The 18,675-nt window shown below is 47.0% G+C and overlaps 1 protein-coding gene across 1 annotated transcript in view; it reads left to right on the plus strand.

Moving 5' to 3' along the window:
- macf1a (microtubule actin crosslinking factor 1a) overlaps positions 1 to 18,675 on the plus strand; it is a 136,026-nt gene that overhangs the window by 64,102 nt on the left and 53,249 nt on the right. Inside the window, 8 exon segments of the mRNA XM_053446370.1 lie at positions 1,768 to 1,857; positions 2,468 to 2,515; positions 2,517 to 2,576; positions 3,876 to 3,953; positions 4,102 to 4,194; positions 16,572 to 16,738; positions 17,046 to 17,158; positions 17,612 to 17,718. Of these exon segments, the coding sequence (XP_053302345.1) occupies positions 1,768 to 1,857; positions 2,468 to 2,515; positions 2,517 to 2,576; positions 3,876 to 3,953; positions 4,102 to 4,194; positions 16,572 to 16,738; positions 17,046 to 17,158; positions 17,612 to 17,718 (756 nt within the window).

Below are 18,675 nucleotides of genomic sequence, written 5' to 3' on the forward strand. Positions count from 1 at the left end.
GCGACCTGCTCTCCGGAGAGCTTATTGACTCAGTGTGGATCCTGGAGATGAAGAAGTCTGAGAAGTCAGGAGGAGGAAATAACTTCTCAGGCTCTTTTGTGTTGGCTTCACATACCTGAAACCGGTCTTTTTCAATCACAGTCTGATCTGACACTGGTTTGACTTTATACACCAGTAGAATCCTAATGGTTTCTAAGCCCTGTGTGACAGGAGCTCGTTGTCGGAGGACCAGTTATTACAGTAAATCCTCTTAGTCATCAACAACCACTGTGTCCTAATGAAACACTGGAAATGACTGAAAATCGGTATAAAGGCAAATTTTCCGGTTCATAGAGAAACTCACACAAGCTGAGACACACTCAGTGCTGGTTACACACATTTGTTCCTGTCGTCCAATTAGCACGTGTTTCATCAGCTCCCTTTTTAAACAGCTGATGTCTCGTATAGAGGAACGTGTCAGAGGAGAGAGAGTGTGACACAGACGAGCGAGCGAGAGGCAAATAGACTGTGAGAGTTAGAAAAGGTGTCACTAAGGACAAGTGGAGGGATATTGTTAGTTCTGTGGCTAAAGATAGTTTTTAGTTCTTACTTGAACATCGAGAGACGTCTCCTGATGCTGCTCTGTATCAGGGACACAGTGAATTCTGGAGCATCGTCTTCTGAAGAAGTTTCATTTCAAATAATTTCTCTGAATCCAGTTGGAAGGTGAAAGTCCTCTGTCCACTCTTGTGAGCGTCTTGCCCTCCGCTGGTTATGTGTGGAAGTGCAGCTTCTTGTCCCGAGGCCCGGCCTGCAGCAGGACTGTGCAGGTGGAGGTGAAGGTGCTGAGAGGAGCAGCACCGTCACTGTCCTGCAGGGGGACACGTGACCTCGCTGGGTTTGAATTATTCAAACAAGCACTTTGTTGCTTTGGTCTGATATTTTTGAGCCTGTCTGTTTTATGATGCATGATGTGCTGCAGAGCTGGAAAGTGGAAATAAGCCCAGAAACACAATCCTTTTTGACTTTTAGTCTTTTTCAGTCGTTCTTAACCCTCATGTTTGTTTTTAAATACTTTGAATTCACTTTTTTCTAAACGTAGAATGTGAGGAATTAAGTTTGTCTTATAAAAATGATGTCACAAAATAAAAACAAAAGGTCGACCTACTAGGTCAAACTGAATTTTTCAAAAGTGTTAATAAAAGCAAATATAAATGCTGATCCTGATGTTTATGTAAAAACACAGATTTGTATCGATAAATCCATCAAGTTTCAGTCAATCTCATATTCAAGGGATATATTTTAGATTATATTTATATTTACCACACATCTAAAATCCTCCATATCCTTTCAAATTATCATAAAAACTCAAAACTAGTAAATTAGATAGTAAAATGAGCCGGTCTGACCCGTCTCTGTGTCCGTGTCCCACTTTCAAACAACGGTAATCCATCACGACGATGACAGACTGCTGAGTCATCACGACGATGACAGACTGCTGAGTCACCGTGTGAGCATTGACTCGTCGTCATGGCAACGGAGTCAAGAGGCCACAGTCGGTGCTCCGTCTCTGTTGCCCTGGCGACCGATGTCCCCAGCCGGGGGGACATTATGCTGAGAGACGTCCACAGGGTTGAGTCCACAGAGGGATGATGGAGTGTGGAATTAACTTTCTGTCCGTCTCTCTCTCCACCCCACTCCTCATCCTTTCTCCCCTCCTCTTCCTCCCTACTTGCTTCCTCCATCCTCTTCCTCCCTCCTTCCTTCCTTCCCTTCCTCCCTTCTCAGGTGAGGAAGCACATCACAGACTTGTACGAGGACCTGAGGGATGGACACAACCTAATTTCCCTGCTGGAGGTCCTGTCTGGAGTCACCCTGGTAGGACTTTAACTTCTTCTACACACACACACACCTGTACAGATTATTTTTACATTTATAATCTCACCTTTATCCATCACGTCCTCCCACTCCATTAATAAACTCCCCATCATCCCAGCTTCAGTGGACCTTCGTCATGGTATTTCCCAGTTTGAGTGTTTCAGACGTTGGGGTGGGGGGGGGGGGGTTGTTGGTTATTTAACACCAGCGTGTAGTAGAGCAGAAGTTTGATCCCCGGGGGACAGACAGGATGACGTCAGAGTCTTAACACAGACAGACAGCTATGTGACGCAGGCTGGTTCAGCTGTAGACGGGTTAACTGACAGGTTAACTGACAGGAACAGACGCACACAGACGGTAGAGGTGTCACTCATCATGAGCTCATCCTCTTCACTTGATTTACAGTTTCACCACGACGTCCATTTAGCTCCCGGTGTGTGTTTTTTTAATTTGCTCACACAAGATGAGAGGTCTGTGGAGATGGAATCATTCACCTCTTCAACCTGTCGTCTTCATCCTCCAGTTCTCACATTTCTATGTCTTCCTCTTCCTCTCTTTCTTTCTTTCTTTCTATCTCCCATTTGTTTTTTTACTCCCTTCTGTTACGTAGCAACAGAAAAGCGGCCCCGCTTCGAAAAGGGCGTACGCCTCTCGGGCCCCCCCCCCTCATCGTGCTCAGAGGGGAGGAGGATGAGGAGGAGGAGGAAGGAGCTCAGGGAGTATGTTTGCCACCACTCACCTCTGACCCCTCAGCTTTACCCTCCGGCCCACAGGTGGCGCTGTGAGGCTGCATGCGAGTGCTGTGACACTGACCTCTGACCAAACTGCACACACACACCTTCAGTTACTGTTCTTTATATTGAGACCCTCCTCTCTGTTGAGTGACATCATCGTTACTCTAGTTTCACTGGTTTTCATGTTTTTCTAAAAAATTTTTAATAACCTTCCTATGAGTTGATATAAACACAAAAACATTTACTTAGAATCTGAAAAGTTTGGATTTACAAGGAATGTTTTCACTCAACAGTGATAAAATAAAATGTATTAATCTGAAACAGTTGAATTATGGAAATATATTAAAAACCACGAAGAAGAAACAACGATGGTGAAAAGTAAAATGAGGGATTCGAGAAATCGGGAAATACAATAAAAACAGCTGCATTTATGGAGATATACTTTACTACATAGTATGGTATATTTGTATACAATGTATACTTGTATACAATAGTATGTATACTAAATTATAGGACAACATACATTCTATTCTCTCCTCTTCTTTCTCTCCTCTCCTCTTCTTTCTCTCCTCTTCTTCTGCCCTTCTTCTCCTCTCCTCTCCGATCTCTCCTCTTCCTCTTCTTCCTCCTCTTCTTCTGCTCTTCTTCTCCTCTCCTCTCCTCTCCTCTCCTCTCCTCTTTTCAGTCTTGCTGATGACTAACCCTGAGTGAACCTTCTCTTTACCAGCACACCGTGAACCCACATTTGCTTTTTGCACTTTACTCATGTACTCTATGCAAAGTGTGTGTGTTTGTGTGTGCGTGTTTTTCTCTTTCTTAGGCCATGTTCACATGAAACCGCCTGTCATTTTAAAAAAAAGCAAAGTAAAGCAACCTCAGACTTTTCAAACTGGTCCTGCAGTGTTTCCAGTAGCCTCCAGTTTAGAAGCTTGAAAGCTGTACCAGTGTGAACGCTGGGTACAAACATGGGGATGACACAGGATGGTTATGAAGAACAGAAGAGAATCATCTGATGTGAAGTTTGCATTCTTGGTGCTGAACCAGCATGTGGTGTGACTCTGGTTTGACCCTGAGTTTTTGGCATGTCTTTAACAGCTTCTGTTGAAGACAGCGCCCCCTCTCTGTCCGGGGGGAACATTTCATGACTGCACTTGCACTGATGGATTTGTTTCAGCTTTATTTTACTCACACTGCTGCTGGCGTCTGTGTTTGTGTCACTAAAAAATCAATCAGTCAATTTAAATCTTTTCTCATGAATTGTTTCTCCTGTCGTTTCTGTTCCAGCCCAGAGAAAAGGGGAGAATGAGATTTCATCGACTACAGAATGTCCAAATAGCTCTGGACTTCCTAAAACAGAGACAGGTACACACACACACACACACACACAAACACACACACACACACACACACACACATACACACACACACACACACACATACACACACACACACACTCTCTGTCTGTTTTAAGGGAATCAACCGATTTATTTCAATACTTTTTAATTTTCAGGTCAAACTTGTGAACATCAGAAACGATGACATCACAGACGGGAACCCCAAACTGACGCTGGGTCTGATCTGGACCATCATCCTTCACTTCCAGGTCTGTGCTCCTCACTTGCTCCTGCTGTGTCTGTGTTTAATTTAACCAGTGTGTCTGTGACCCTTGAATTCTGCATGGGGGGGGGGGGGGGGGGGGGGGATGTTGATGTGCAACTAATGTTTGCAAGATCAACCCTTCAGTGTAAAAATGTGTTTAATTGATTAGATAATAACTGAGTTATGTTCCACTTTGTTACTGCTGTGATTTGTAATAGATTGACATGAAAGCAAATTGCTCCAAAGAGAGATTTGTGTGTTGTCCTCTTGTTCTTCTGGGTAATCTCTGAGCAAGATGTGCTCTGGGAATTAAACGTGTTTCTTTAGTGAAGATGCACAGAAACATATACAACATGGTGTTGAACTGACTTGTGAGTTCGACTCTTACCATAGAAGATAGTGACTATTGGACTGTGAGCTGCACAGAAGTGAATATAACAACAGATTTGTCCCAATGTGTTTCACAGTAAGCGAGGTCCTGTCTTGTTGAATCAGACGGTGGAACTCCATGTTGTCCACGGTGCAGCTTGTTGTGTCTAGACGGTCGGTCGCCTCAGCTGTGGTTCTCTCGCTGATTCCTGATGTGGAATAATTTCCGTCAAATGTTCCTGCATCACTGTCGCCTGCAGTCAGGGTCGTCCTTTGGTAAATCGTTACAGCAGGACTGGGTCCCACTGGGTCCCACTGGGTCCCACTGGCTCCCACTGGCTCCCACTGGGTCCCTGTTCAGTTCAGATTCATCAGTCAACAGTGGCTCATTTTCATTTCTCATTTTCTGCAACATGCAGCTTTTCGATGAGGTCGTGAACTGCTTGTAGTTGCGCCGGTTGACCACTAGGCTGTTCTGGGACCTGACCCTGCAAGGTGAAACTGCCAGCCGGTCGCTATGGAAACACTAGTGCATGACACAACTGTTCCAGTGGGCATGACTCAGCAGAACACGGTGTATCGGAGACTGAGGGGAATGCAGGAGGAGGACGAGAGGACTAAACCGGGGGAAATGGAGAGAACGGAGGCTCAGAAAGCCGCTGTAGAAGGTCTGAAGGAAAGACGTGATGAAAGAATACATGGAGAGAGAGAGAGAGGGAGTGAGGGAGAGAGAGGGAGAGAGAGGGAGTCGGGCCGCAGAGCAGCAATCAGTCCGAGTTCACCCGGTGCAAGAGATGATTTTCACATTAGAGCTGCAGTGAGAAACTCACACTGAGCTCTAACACTGTCAGCTTTATGTGATCATCATGGAACAATTAATAATCATGACCTATTTAACACAAGCTTGTATTTGTATAATTAGATATTATTTCAATATCTCCAAATATTTGTTCTATGAGTGACTCAGCGCACGGTCTAATAAAAGGAACTGTCCCACTGAGATATCATTTATTTAATTTGAGTCTCGTTAGTTTATTATTTCACCTGCAGCTCGAGTTACACATGAGTTGATAAATCTGTCTCAGCCTCCTGCAGCCATTTTGTGTTTTCACATCTTCCACGTGCACATTCTGACGTGTTTCTTTTTATTCTGAAAGTCGGTGATAAAAGCTTTAATTTGTAATGTTGGCTTTTAAAAATGTAAATGTTTCTGTTCTCAGTAAAATACTCCTGAGTTTTTATTATAACAGGGAATCAAACCTGCATCATGTGACTTCCCATGAGCAGCTGTGATTGTTATTTCCTCTGCTGTAGTAACAGCTGATCCGTCATAATTTGCCATCATCTCACACATAAGCCTGATTGCACTTACTCCATCCAACCACTAGATGCCACACGTTAGCTCAGTATACTGCTGGAAGATCCCAGTCGTCCCCGTCCATGGACCCTCCTCCCGCTGCCTGTGATTGGCTGAGCAGCGAATGTCACCGCTAACTCCCCGTGTGATCATTTCCGTGTTTTCAATGTGACGCCTCGAGGCTCAATCTGCAGCTGGAGCCAGTTTATTTGAGCTGTTGATTGGTGCTGATGCAGGTTTACATCACACACATCCATCACCATCAGGGGACATTACCCATTAGAACCAGTAAAACGCTGCTGAGTGAGGGGACCACTCTGCTCAGGTCATTTAGGTATTTAAGTATTAATGTGTTTCATCATTACTCTTCTCTATCAGTCACTGTTTGTCAAGTCAAAGCAAAGAGCTGCCGTGTGCAGTATCTCCTAAAGAGCTTAAATACTACAATGATGCAGAGACAACTTTAAAAGCTAAATAAGAAGAGGAGCAGTTCATCTTCATCACTCATTTATCTATAAGGTCGTAAAGTTCATTCCTTTCTTTATATTATTTTTGTTAGTTAAGACTTTTAGGAACTGAGATATTGTCGTCAGTGCAGCTTTCAGGTTCTTGCAAAGCTCGAAAAACAACCACATAGTGAAGCAGTCTCCTGTCCCAGATCAGCTTTGGGATGTGAGAACGTTCAGGTTCAGCATCTCAATGCTGAAAAGCCGACGCTGGGATCAGTCTGAAGTCTGATTACCACAGCCTCTGATGGCACGTAGCCACAGTGAAGGGATGGAAGTCCTTGATTAGTGCTTTTCTCCCAGTGCTGCTTGTGCTCTTCCACTTGTGTGTGTGTGTGTGTGTGTGTGTGTGTGTGTGTGTGTGTGTGTGTGTGTGTGTGTGTGTGTGTGTGTGTGTGTGTGTGTGTGTGTGTGTGTGTGTGTGTGTGTGTGTGTGTGTGTGTGTGTGTGTGTGTGTGTGTGTGTGTTTATTCTTATGCTTTCTGAGCTCTCACTTTAATGAGAGACGATGGATTACTGTGGATTTCGCCACTTGAGACGACGGCCGCCCGTTGGTTTTTTTCCATCAATATCTGTCTTGGGAATATAATTGCTTTACATTAGACACTGTGTTTAGTTGGTATAGTGTAAAGTTGTGTTGTAATAGATCATGTGTTGTGTTATTCCACTGATGGGATGTCGGTTGGACGTCTTTAGAGGCTTAAAGATTTAAAGAGAATTTTTAATTGGTGAATTAAATATGAGACGTGTTTGTTTACAGTGATTTTTACTTTGAGCAATATGGGGATTGAAAATTCCTGTTCTGGAATTTATCATTTTTAATTGAACTATAAATTAGGTTGGAAACTGTTGGTTCAATTATTTTCCAATAATTTCTTTACAATTCACCAAATCATGCCATCCCATTAAAACCAGTGTAATATAACACAATAGCACAACATGGTCTTATTCTCGGTACTAGAACCAGAATATATATTTCTGCTTGACAAATAATAATCCAACCATTTATAATCTTTCGAGCACGACACCAACAATTTATAGATTAACAAAATCTGATTGATAAATTCTATTTTGAGCTAATCCAGGGGATTAAATTCCGGTCAAATCCAGGTTCCTCATCACAATGACGCAGAATTCCTGCAAATTCTATATTTCCACTTAACAACACAACCAGTGATATTGAAAGGTTAAGACTAGGTTTGTGTAACGGGAATAGAAAACCTCCTGATCCTCTCACAGCCTCCATCCTTCATATTTCTGTCCTTTTCAACTTTCTCTTAATTCCCTCAAATCTCCCTCCTCCCTCCTCCCTTCTTCCTCCCTCCTCCCCCCTCCTCCCTCTTCACCCCAGATCTGTTTCTAACCTGTGTGTTGATGGGCAGATGCAGAATGAAGGGAAGATAACGAGATAAACAGATTGAAGTGTGAACCCGTCATTCCCTTAAGTCGCAGAGAAGCAACAGTCGGATTTAGATGTAATTTCTCTCCTTCTCGCCTTTTCTCTCCCCCCCCCCTCCTGTTGCAGCCTGTCATTCAGGGAAGCTTTTGGGTCAAGTGTGTGTATGTGTGTGTGTGTTTGTGGCATAGAAAGCTGCTCACTAACAGCCAAGAGAGAGAGAGGCAGAGAGAGAGAGAGAGAGAGAGAGCGCGAGAGAGAGGCAGGAGTAACGAGGAAGCGGATAGGAGGAGGAGGAGGAGAGCCAAGGAGGGAGGGGTGGATTGTGAGAGTGAGAGATCGAGCAGAGGAGAGTGTGAAGCTGCAGCAGCCGGGAGATAAAAGCTTCTCTCTCTCTTTCTCTCTCTACGCCGGCGTCTATGAGCGAGGGATAGAACAGAGCAGAGAAGAGAAGCAGCCGAGGCAGAGAGCCGGATCCTGGCTGCCTGTTGTCACTGGAGCTCCCGGCTTCCCCCCCGACGAGCAGGCCGCCAGCCACAGAAAGCACGGGAGGACAGGACACAGTCTCCTGGACACGTATGCAGACAAGCTCGCCACAGCTGATCGGGGGGGGGGGGGGGGGGGGTAGCGCCCTGCCTCACAGGCGCAAACACACACTCTCAGCTGGACAGACACACACTTGCCGTTTCTGTATCCTGCATCAGTCGGATCAACTCGGCCATGCCTGTCTGACAGAGCCGTGGTTTCCTCTGGAGCTGGAGACGCCCTGTCTCTGCTCCCTGGCTGTCTTTGTGTTTCTTCAAGGGGACATGGAGTGCAGACCCTCTTGTGCTCAGCTCAGCGGCTGCGTGGAGGTCCAGGTCTTCACCGGACACTGAATCCCTCTCTGGCTCTGCTCCAGATACACATCTGTACGTGGAGGAGGGCTGTGACCAGAACTGGAGCTCGACAAGTCCTCGGCTAAGTCGACCGTGGACCAGTCTCCTCCTTCCTGCTCCTCTCCCAGATGCCTCTTCCCTAATTGGATCTCGTGGGCTTGAGGAGCTATTAAAGAGACGAAGAGGCATCAGAGAAGAGGAGGAAGAGAACTGAATCCTTTTTTCCTCGGGCGTAAGACATGGTCTAAAAACCCTCCCCCCCCACTCCTTACCCCCTGCAAACTCTGGATTCTGTCAGGCTGTTGCCTCGTCGCACTGCACCACCTGATGAGGGGGACGCTGGGAGACTGACAGTACAACACAGGAGGTTAACGGTCCTGGAACACAATTTCCAGTCCGACCTATATCTGAGAGCCTGACATGGGGAGAGTCATGTGATGCTGAGGTGCCTGGGGATCTTAATGCGGAGTCTCCAGATTCCAACCGGCACCCTGATGAGGCACACAGCCACATGTTGCTGATTCCTAATGACCTGATTCCACAGGTATGTGGCAGCTCCAGCCTCCGAACCCGCCTGCCAGTCTCGACAGTGGGAGAAATTCACTCCAGCGATATTGACAATTGTTCCTCAAGACGAGATATCGAGCGTCTGAACAGTTTCACTCGTGGGGGGATGACGAGGTTCTGATTGAGCATTTAACAAGCTGTCAGAGAATCGCCTGCATCTCCCAGAAGTCTGTGGCACATTATCTCTCACCCACAACCATCTGGCCCCGGTGCTGTCTCTGCAGAACGAGACACCGAGCTCGCCGCTACTACGAGTGATATCGACGCCATCGCCATCGACGCGCCTTCCACTACGAGCAGCGTGACGGACCCGGTTCCTGCTGATCTCTGTTGTTGTGACTTACTCTGCTGATTCCACTGCTCTCCTCTTGTACTGCAACAACATTCCCCCGGCAGGAGAGGAGGCATCTTTAATTACTGGGCTCAGATGGAGCTCCTGGATTTCGGCGGCACGTGAAACTAACTTCACTTCGTTCGCGGTTTATTTCGAGGAAGGAATAAAAGAAAGGGAAGGGTGTTTTTATTTCCATTTCAAGGAATCACACTAAGGATTAAAGGAGCAATGCATGAGATCCAAGGATATCTGGAGCTTCACTAAGAGCTGATTAGAACCGGACTGCACTGATCCACCTGCCAAAAGCCTGGAGATAGATCGGACCCCTGATAGTCTCTGCTGACACAACTGTGTCCTTGTGTCCTTGTGTCCTTGACTTGTCCACGAGTCTTCTGGGATAGAGACGAGTAAAGCAGCCTGCACGTTGACATTCACTGGTATATATATACATGTCAAACCAGACTGAGTGTCCAGTTTTCTGTTCGTTAAGTTGAATTTAAGATGGTGACTCACAGAACTTCACCTTCCTCCCAGACGTCAGATTGACGAGGCAGCTGTCAGTCGCCCGTCAGTCCACCTGAAGGAGTTTCTCCTCAGTCAGTGGATGTGAATTCTCTCTCAACCCAAATGAACAGTCTTTCTGTCTGATGGATTGACTGCCTGTATTTTCTGTAGCTTATTTTTTTATACCACTGTTCCCGGGTCAGCCTTGAAGAGATGGGGAGCTCCATGGGCTGCGTGAGGCCCCCCCGGGAGGGGGAACTCGGAGCCCCCCCACTTTCACCAAAGAAGCGCCTGCGTTTCAGACGAAAGCACAAGGGCAAGAAGAGCAAGAGAGGAGCGGTCGAGAAAGAAGACCACGAACAACAAAGAAGTCATGAGGCTGATGAAAGAGAGGAAGAGGATGAAGAGGAGGAAGAGAGAAACCCAGTTGTAGAAAACGTAGATTCAGATTTTAGCAACAGAGCTGGGACTCTCATATCAGTGCCTGACCCCCAGTTCACTCATTCCAAAACAAATCTGCACAGTAATACTCTTTCCCCGGGCTCCACGGGGGCCGGTGGAGGAGGTCTGTATGGAAACCGAATGCTTGAGGTGTCCCCCAAGCCCAGCCCGGCCTGGAGAGGCGTCTTCTGCCTTCCAGGGGAGGAGGACACTGTCAGCGCCATCATAGATGTGTCCAGCATCCCGAGCCAAACCACCACCACCAGCCCAGTCAACACAGCCCCGGCCCTGGGCAGCACCACTCCCGGTGGAGGGAGGGTGTTCCGGGTCAGGGAGAAGGTCCAAGGCGTCCTGGAGAAACCTTGGATCCTCCGACAGAAGAAGGAGAAAAAAGACAAGAGGAGAGCGGAGAGAGAGGAAACGAGGGATGATGGCGTAAAGGGAGGACCTGAGGGTTCGGTGCAGACCTCGTCAGACAGGGAGCATAAGGGGGTGGTCACTATCCGAGAGGTGGATGGTAAACTCTGCGTGGTGAGGACAATGTACCCCAGGGACTATGGCTCCCCGGTGTGGAGGGGTGAAAGTGACAGTGAGGTGGAGGTGCGTAAAGAGCCTCCTGCCCCATCTCCGGTCACAGGGAATGTCCTCAAAGTCCTACTGTCGGAGGAGGACAAGAGTAGAGCCAAAATGGCTGCAGGTGAGACGCCATCGTCCTGGAACCAGTTTCAGATTCAGGAGACAATGAATGTCAAGGGATTCACGTTGGACTCTCCAGCTCGAGCACAGGAGAGGACGTCTCTTTTGGAGTCGGGCTACGCCAGCGACTTCCCACTCACCTCTCCAGAAACAGCGGGCACCACTCCCAGTCAGACGGACTGGGGAGGGCTGACCAGCAGCTCGTCAGAGAGACTGGACTCCATGATGGAGAGTCCTCTGTCAGCGCAGCAACTGGTGAAGTCTCTGCCACAGGTTTGTGTCCTGTCGTCCAATCCTCAAATTCTTTACCTGTGTCTCTGTCCACAGAAATTAGTACCGAGCCGTTTTCAGACGTGAGCTCCGGAGAATGTCCACACAAGTGGGTCCAGACATTCTCCGGAGATTGTCTTTCATATATGAAATTCACCGTGTGAGATTCTGAGATCATACAAGATAACAACCACAGAAAGATAGCTTTGTCTTTTACGTCCATCGCTTGCTAGAGACAACATAAACAATCCCACTCGCTCGCTGTGAACCCTCCAGAGATCTCCGGCAGTTTTCCTCACATTATCCGGAGTTTCTACTTCGGATAATTTCAGGAGATCATCCGGAGTTCAGTGCACGTTTGAAAGAAACTTTGGAATTTGTTCCTTTTGCCACTGGGCCATGAAACCATAAAAAACAATTGACTTATCAATACTGACAAAATAATGGTAGCTGCAGCTCAGTTGTTTAAATGAACTTGGATTGTTTTGCTGAAAATTGATGGTTAGAGACATTAAACCTGTTACAGTGGGGGTGTAACAGTAGCTGGTGCTTTTGTTCTCGTCTGTGCACTGTTTGTGGTCATGAATGTGTGTCTGTGTGTGTGTTTGTGTTGTTATCATCTCATGAAAGGCACTATGCTCCTCTCCATTCTTTCCACCTCCCCCCCTCCGTCCCTGGAGGCTAATCAAGGCAACCCAGACGCTCGCTCTTTCCTTTTTTCCCAGCATCCTCCACCTCCTTCACTTCTTCTATTGCTTGTTAGTTTTTGTTTCACACCAGATGCGCAGCCTCACTGTGGACATCTGTTTGAGAGAGAGAGAGAGGGAGAGAGAGAGAGAGAGAGAGAGAGAGAGAGAGACGGGTCATTAATTGAAATGACAGGGTTCCTCTCGGTGCAAACTGAAACGTGTCATTTCCTTTCCCTTCAATAACAAACAGTATAACTGTGTCTTTGTGGCTCTACTGGTTTGGGTTGGAAGAGGTTTCATTATTCAGAGATAAGCAGAAGGTTAAGACCGGTTCATTTAACATTATTACCATAATCCTCTGTAACTCACACTGTAGTATTTCTGCATTACATTTGATTTGTTAAATAGTTATATTTTATTCTGCTGTATAGTCATTAGGACCATTTTTATTGTTTTATTTATTTTTTAATCTGGGTAAATAATGGATTATTTTTTTATTTAACTTGAGAGCCAGATGTGGAATATTGTGGTTTCGCTTGAGATGAAGTTTGCTGTTATAACTTGGTTTTAAAACTCTTTAAGCAGCTGTGCTTCGTGGCCTTAAGTCTGTTACTGATTTGAGGATTTCTCTTCCCAAGTAGTTTATGTTTTCTTTTGCATTCCTGTGCTTGTTTTGCAGGATTACACAAAAACTACTCAACTAACATCCACAACATTTGGTGGAAGTTTATAATCTCATTACATTTGGGAGCAGATGTGGCTCAACGGGCAGATCCCAGATTATTTTTCACTTGTTTATATCTGGTATATTAACCTACAGCTATCGACCAGAGAGAAGCTGATCATTATAACAGACCTTCCAACTCACAGTGGACTCAGAAGAAGATAGTGTGTAGCCCTGAATCCATCATGACAGAAAGATCTCATCCACATTCTGCTCTAAAGCTTCTTCACCTTCTCCAGTGAGTGTTTCTCCTCTGGTCTCCGTCGGGGCTCCGATCCCAGGGAGTGAGTTTCTCCACTAACTTCCAGCTGCTCTCCGTCACCTTGAGAATGAACCGGCTGCTGCTGCAGTGACGGATGATTGGTGCATTTTTTTCTGCCGGCTGCCACAGTTTGTTTGTTCACTTCTCCTCCAGGTTAGTGAGACAGTGTGTCAGGCTGCGTTTAGTGCAGCTCGTTCTGCTGAGTCATGACAAACGAAGGGTTTTCACTGGACAGCGATGATCAATACCTCCGTCTTGTGTGTGCTCCTGTGTCGGGGGGGGGGGGGGGGATGCCTTCATGCTCAGTTTAAAGTGCAGCACTTCTTTCTATGTTGGTGCTCTGCATAAAGAGGGATTTGAAATGCGCATTCATCAGTGAGACGGCTGCTTCGTGGAGCCTCGGGGGGATTCGCACCCCTCACTCAAATCTACCCATGTACAGTATCTGAGCTGCCACTCGTCCATCCGTCCTTCACCCACCCGTCCATCCGTCCCTCACCCGCCATAAACCAGATTATTTACTGAGCCACATTTTGTTTCAGTGCCAATAAAACCATTAAACCATTTTTTATCTTCTCTTCCTGTTCATCCTCCATCCTCCCCTGATTGTTGTCTGCTCCATCCCTCCCTCCCTCGCTCTCTCTCCCTCCCTCCATCCCTCCCTCCCTCGCTCTCCCTCCCAACCCAAACTTCAAAGAGGTCATGTTTTTAAAAAAAGAGGGGCTGCTCCAGAGTCCCGGGGGCTGGAGGCGGGGGCGGGGGGGGGCAGCTAGTGGATCACTGTGACTGTATCGTGGCTGAACTGAGCCTCACTGCTACCTGCTGTAATCTCACTCACAAGCCTCTGTGCTTATCTGCTGCAGCATGCACGGCTCGGTCTGACAGACACACAAACACACACACACATTGTATAGACGTAAACACATTCATTCAGTGAAGTTGAGCCACGACCCACAGCCTTTAGAGTTCAGCTGGTGGAGGTAGACCCACTTCTCCTATGAGCCTGTGAGCCGCTTCACTAATGATCCAAGTTAAAGGAAACTATCTCTCTGGGTGGAGTTAATTAGATGTAGATTCCTCTGACTCGTCATTAGTTTTAAATCTACAAGTCGCTTCAGGTTAATAGAGCAGTGGGTTTCGGTTGCTAGCTGAACTCCCAGCAGGCTGATTAAGCCACGCTGCCGATGTTTAGTTCACGTGCCCTAAAGACTACATCGATTCTCTAGTCTCCTAATGCTTAACCTAGTTTGCAGGACGGGTGAGTTTGCACTTGGAGAGAAGAAGTTAGCTGAATTCTTCCTTGTGCTGCAGGGGGGGGGGGGTTCAAAGATACTCCTGACAGTCATGCTTAGCAGAGTGAACCCATGAGGTGTCCTCCTGGGACACAGACATTAAAAATACCCTGCAAAACTGGGTTATATATGGGATATGGGCTGTAAGCAGAGCCCTGGAGGAGCTGGGCCCTGGAATCACCTCATCAGGCTCCGAGAGGAAACGCTGACTCAGGGTCTGAGACGGGGAGAGCTCATAAAACCAGCCCCGGTCATGAGAGGTCGCCAGAAATGTCTTCTCTCTCTCGTGCACATTTTACTTTCAGGTGCAATTTGCTGTGTAATAGAAGTAAATATAGCCCCACGGCTCTGTGGCTGTTGAATGAAGGCAGGGTTGTGTGAGCTGCCGCTGCAGTGGGAGTGTGTATTCTCTCTCTCTCTCTCTCTCTCTCTCCCTCACACAGAGCTGTATCAGTATTCAGATGCAGGATTACGAGTCTGTGTTTCTCTGCAAAGGAGCTCGTAGGTGCATACAGAGAGATGGAGTTCTGCAGGGAGGCACTCGGCAGAATTCACATTTCACAGATTCCTATTCAAATTTAAACATTGCCTGCACATTGTGACTCATCGGTGAGACACGGGCAGGACTGCAAACATGCAAGTTAGATAGATGGATGTGTAGAAAGAGGTTGTAGTCGTGTGTCTGAGCCTGGATGGAGTCACCGTCAGCATGTAGAGTTTTATTTTAATTGACTGATTCACATAGTTCTGTATGTGAAGCTGCAGTTTGCTGTTGCACGTCACCTCTTCTCCTCCATCGTCAGCCTCACAACTCTCTCTCCTCCCCCTCCCCCTCCCCCCTCCTAGTCTCTTTTGGCTGGTGCTGCAGTCCCTTGGCAGAGACTGGACTTTCATTCTGATCCACATTAGCAGCAGGGAGAGCGAGGGACAGAAAGACGGTCCGGTGCAGGACAGTCTGTGCAGGAGAGGGAGGGGCGACCGACGAATACTGATGACAATAGCGTCAGCCGAGCACTGACAGTCTCTCAGGACATCACTCTTCTTTTGTCAGGGACGACAGTTGGACCTTAAAAGAGCAAACTGAGGGACAGAAAGACTCCGAGGGGAAAGAGCCAAATGGGTTTTGTTGCTCAGGAGGAAGAACAGATAAATAAAGACGCTGTCAGTCTCCATGGAAGTGTGCCCCCCCCCCCCCGGCTCACACCCTGAGTAAACATGTACAGTATGTTACAGATCGACCAATTAGAGATTGTGAGGGCGGACGCTTTAGGGAGTAAAGGAAATATCATGGAATCGCTGCGTTTACAAACAAAAAGCTTTTCTGTGGCTTTTGTCTCGTTACTTTCTGCAGCTGCTTCATGATGCATGATGAGATTCTTTCACAAATTAGAAATAGAAAGTGGAAAACAACCCAGAGAAGTCTCCTTATAGAGTCTTTGTTCAGTTTGTCTGATACAGTTTGTAGAAGAAAATAAAGTATCATACGCAAAAAACAGTAGAGCCCAAAGGATATGGATTTTCGGGGGTAGAGGACGATACTGTTATTAGGAAGTTAAATACTTTGCTCACAGTTATAAAGGCTGATATAAAAATACATACATTCAAATAGGAATGTAGTTCTTAAACCCTTATGACAAAGAAATATATTGAGGCCTGTAGGTGTCTTATGTTTCCGACTGTGCAGAGACTGATCTCTGCTGTTCAGTAAACTGTCTGTGGAAAAACAAACTAAGAGGAAACTGAGTGTGAAAGAGGCGGAGGATGATGACGCTCTGCAGACTGATCAGCATCTGAAGCAGAGCAGATGAAAGTAGATGAAAAACTGATGTGACAGATCCAGACTTGAGAGGGAGGAGGAGGAGGAGGGAGGCAGAAGGAGGTGATGAAGGAGAGGACGTGTTGCAGGAGGAGGGGGTGAGACCTGACTGTGATGAGGAAATGGAGAAAAAGTGTTTTATTCAAGCAGCTCTGGTTCATTAATGAAGTCGTATATTCCAGACAGATCCTTGAAGCTGTATCATCACGTGTGTTACGGGATATATAAATGATTCTCTGTTGTAACCCCTCCCGTCCTCTCTCTCTCCTGCACCCTCCAGATTTCAGAGATCTATGTGAGCGGCGAGTCGGGCGACCTCACAGCCAAAGAGAAGCTGTTACTATGGAGCCAGCAGGCGACAGAAGGCTACCCCGGCCTCCGCTGTGTGAACTTCACCTCGTCCTGGAGGGATGGACGCATGTTCAACGCTCTGCTGCACAGATTCAGGTGGGAGGGAGTGAATCCGCCTCATCTCAGTCTGAATTTATTTACTCTGTGGAGGATGATGTCCCAGAAACAATTAAAATGTTTGAGTAAATCAATCAGCTGTTTCTAAAGCCACATTTAAAACTGATTCAAACAGCACGGATCAGGAAAAACCTTAAATACTGACACACTCAGAGGATTTACTCCACAAAATATTGATTCAAGGGAGTTAAACATTTTAATTCACCAAAAAGAATGCCTTGAAAAGTCAGAAGTGTTTCTCTAAAGCTGTGTAGAGCATCACGTCCCCTCTGTGTGTGTCCTCCAGGCCGGACCTCATCGACATGGAGCTGGTGTCCCGGCAGAGCAACTGTGAGAACCTGGAACAGGCCTTTGAGATCGGCGAGTCGCTGGGGGTCACCAGGCTGCTGGACGTTGAGGGTGAGACTGAATGAAGAAACTGACTCTGTGTGTTCTCAGGGGAACATGAGGGCTGGTGTTCAGAGATCTAACATTAAACATGATATTTAAGATTCTAAAAAGCTTCTATCCTACAAATTAAACTACTGTTGTTGTCTTGATCGTGTATTTTCATATTCAAAACTCTACTTCTCACAGATAACTGGATATTTCTAATATATTATGGCCTTTTTTTCTCAGAAACACATTAAATCCCCAACACATTGTGTTATTGGTGACATTTCGGACAATTGTCAAAGCCAAAGGTTATTTGAAGTCTTAAAATTCAAACCGATGATGTGTGAATACAAATCTGAATCTTCTCTCTCTCTCTCTCTTTCTCTCTCTCTCTCTCTCTCTCTCTCTCTCTCTCTCTCTCTCTCTCTCTCTCTCTCTCTCTCTCTCTCCCCTCCCTCCCTCCCTCTCTCTCCTCAGATGTTGATGTTGCTTCTCCGGATGAGAAGTCGGTCATCACCTACGTCTCCTCCATCTACGATGCCTTCCCGAAGATCCCTGAGGGAGGAGAGGGCATCGCTGCACACGTATGTGAAGTTCTGCTGATTACAGATGAATGTTGTTTTTGCAGTTTGTATTCTACCTCACCCTGATCTGAACCCGAGCGGTCGTTTGTTATTGGACTTCTGTGCTAGTCATGGATTATCCATAACAAACACCATGTTCGAACATAAGGGTGCTCATAAGTGTACCTGGTACCAGAGTACCCTAGGCCGAAGATCAATGATCGATTTTGTGATCGTGTCATCTGATCTGAGGCCGCATGTTTTGGACACTCGGGTAAAGAGAGGGGCGGAACTGTCAACCGACCACCATCTGGTTGTGAGTTGGATCAGGGAATGGGGGAAATTTCCGGATAGACCTGGTAAGCCCAAACGAGTAGTGCGGGTGAACTGGGAACGTCTGGAGGAGGCCCCCGTCCTAGGTATCTTCAACTCACACCTCCGGCGGAGTTTTTCTGGCATTCCTGTGGAGGTTGGGGACATTGAGCCGGAGTGGGCAGTGTTCAAAGCCTCCATTGCTGAAGCTGCGGCGGCTAGCTGTGGCCTCAGGGTCTTAGGTTCCTCAAGGGGCGGTAACCCTCGGACACCGTGGTGGACACCGGTGGTCAGGGAAGCCGTCCGATTGAAGAAGGAGGCCTTCCGGGATATGATATCCTGGAGGACTCCTGACTCGGTTGCAGGGTACCGACAGGCCCGAAGGGCTGCAGCTGCTGCCGTGTCGGAGGCTAAGCAGCGGGTGTGGGAGAAGTTCGGAGAGGTCATGGAGAAGGACTTTCGGTCGGCACCAAAGTGTTTCTGGAAGACTATCCGGCACCTCAGGAGGGGGAAACGGGGAACCATCCAAGCTGTGTACAGTAAGGATGGGACTCTGTTGACCTCAACTGAGGAGGTCGTCGGACGTTGGAAGGAACACTTTGAGGAACTCCTGAATCCGAATAACACGCCCTCTATGTTGGAGGCAGAGCTCGAGGTTGATGGTGT

This window comes from Pleuronectes platessa, chromosome 18 (genome assembly GCF_947347685.1).
Source record: "Pleuronectes platessa chromosome 18, fPlePla1.1, whole genome shotgun sequence".
Lineage (NCBI taxonomy): Eukaryota > Metazoa > Chordata > Actinopteri > Pleuronectiformes > Pleuronectidae > Pleuronectes > Pleuronectes platessa.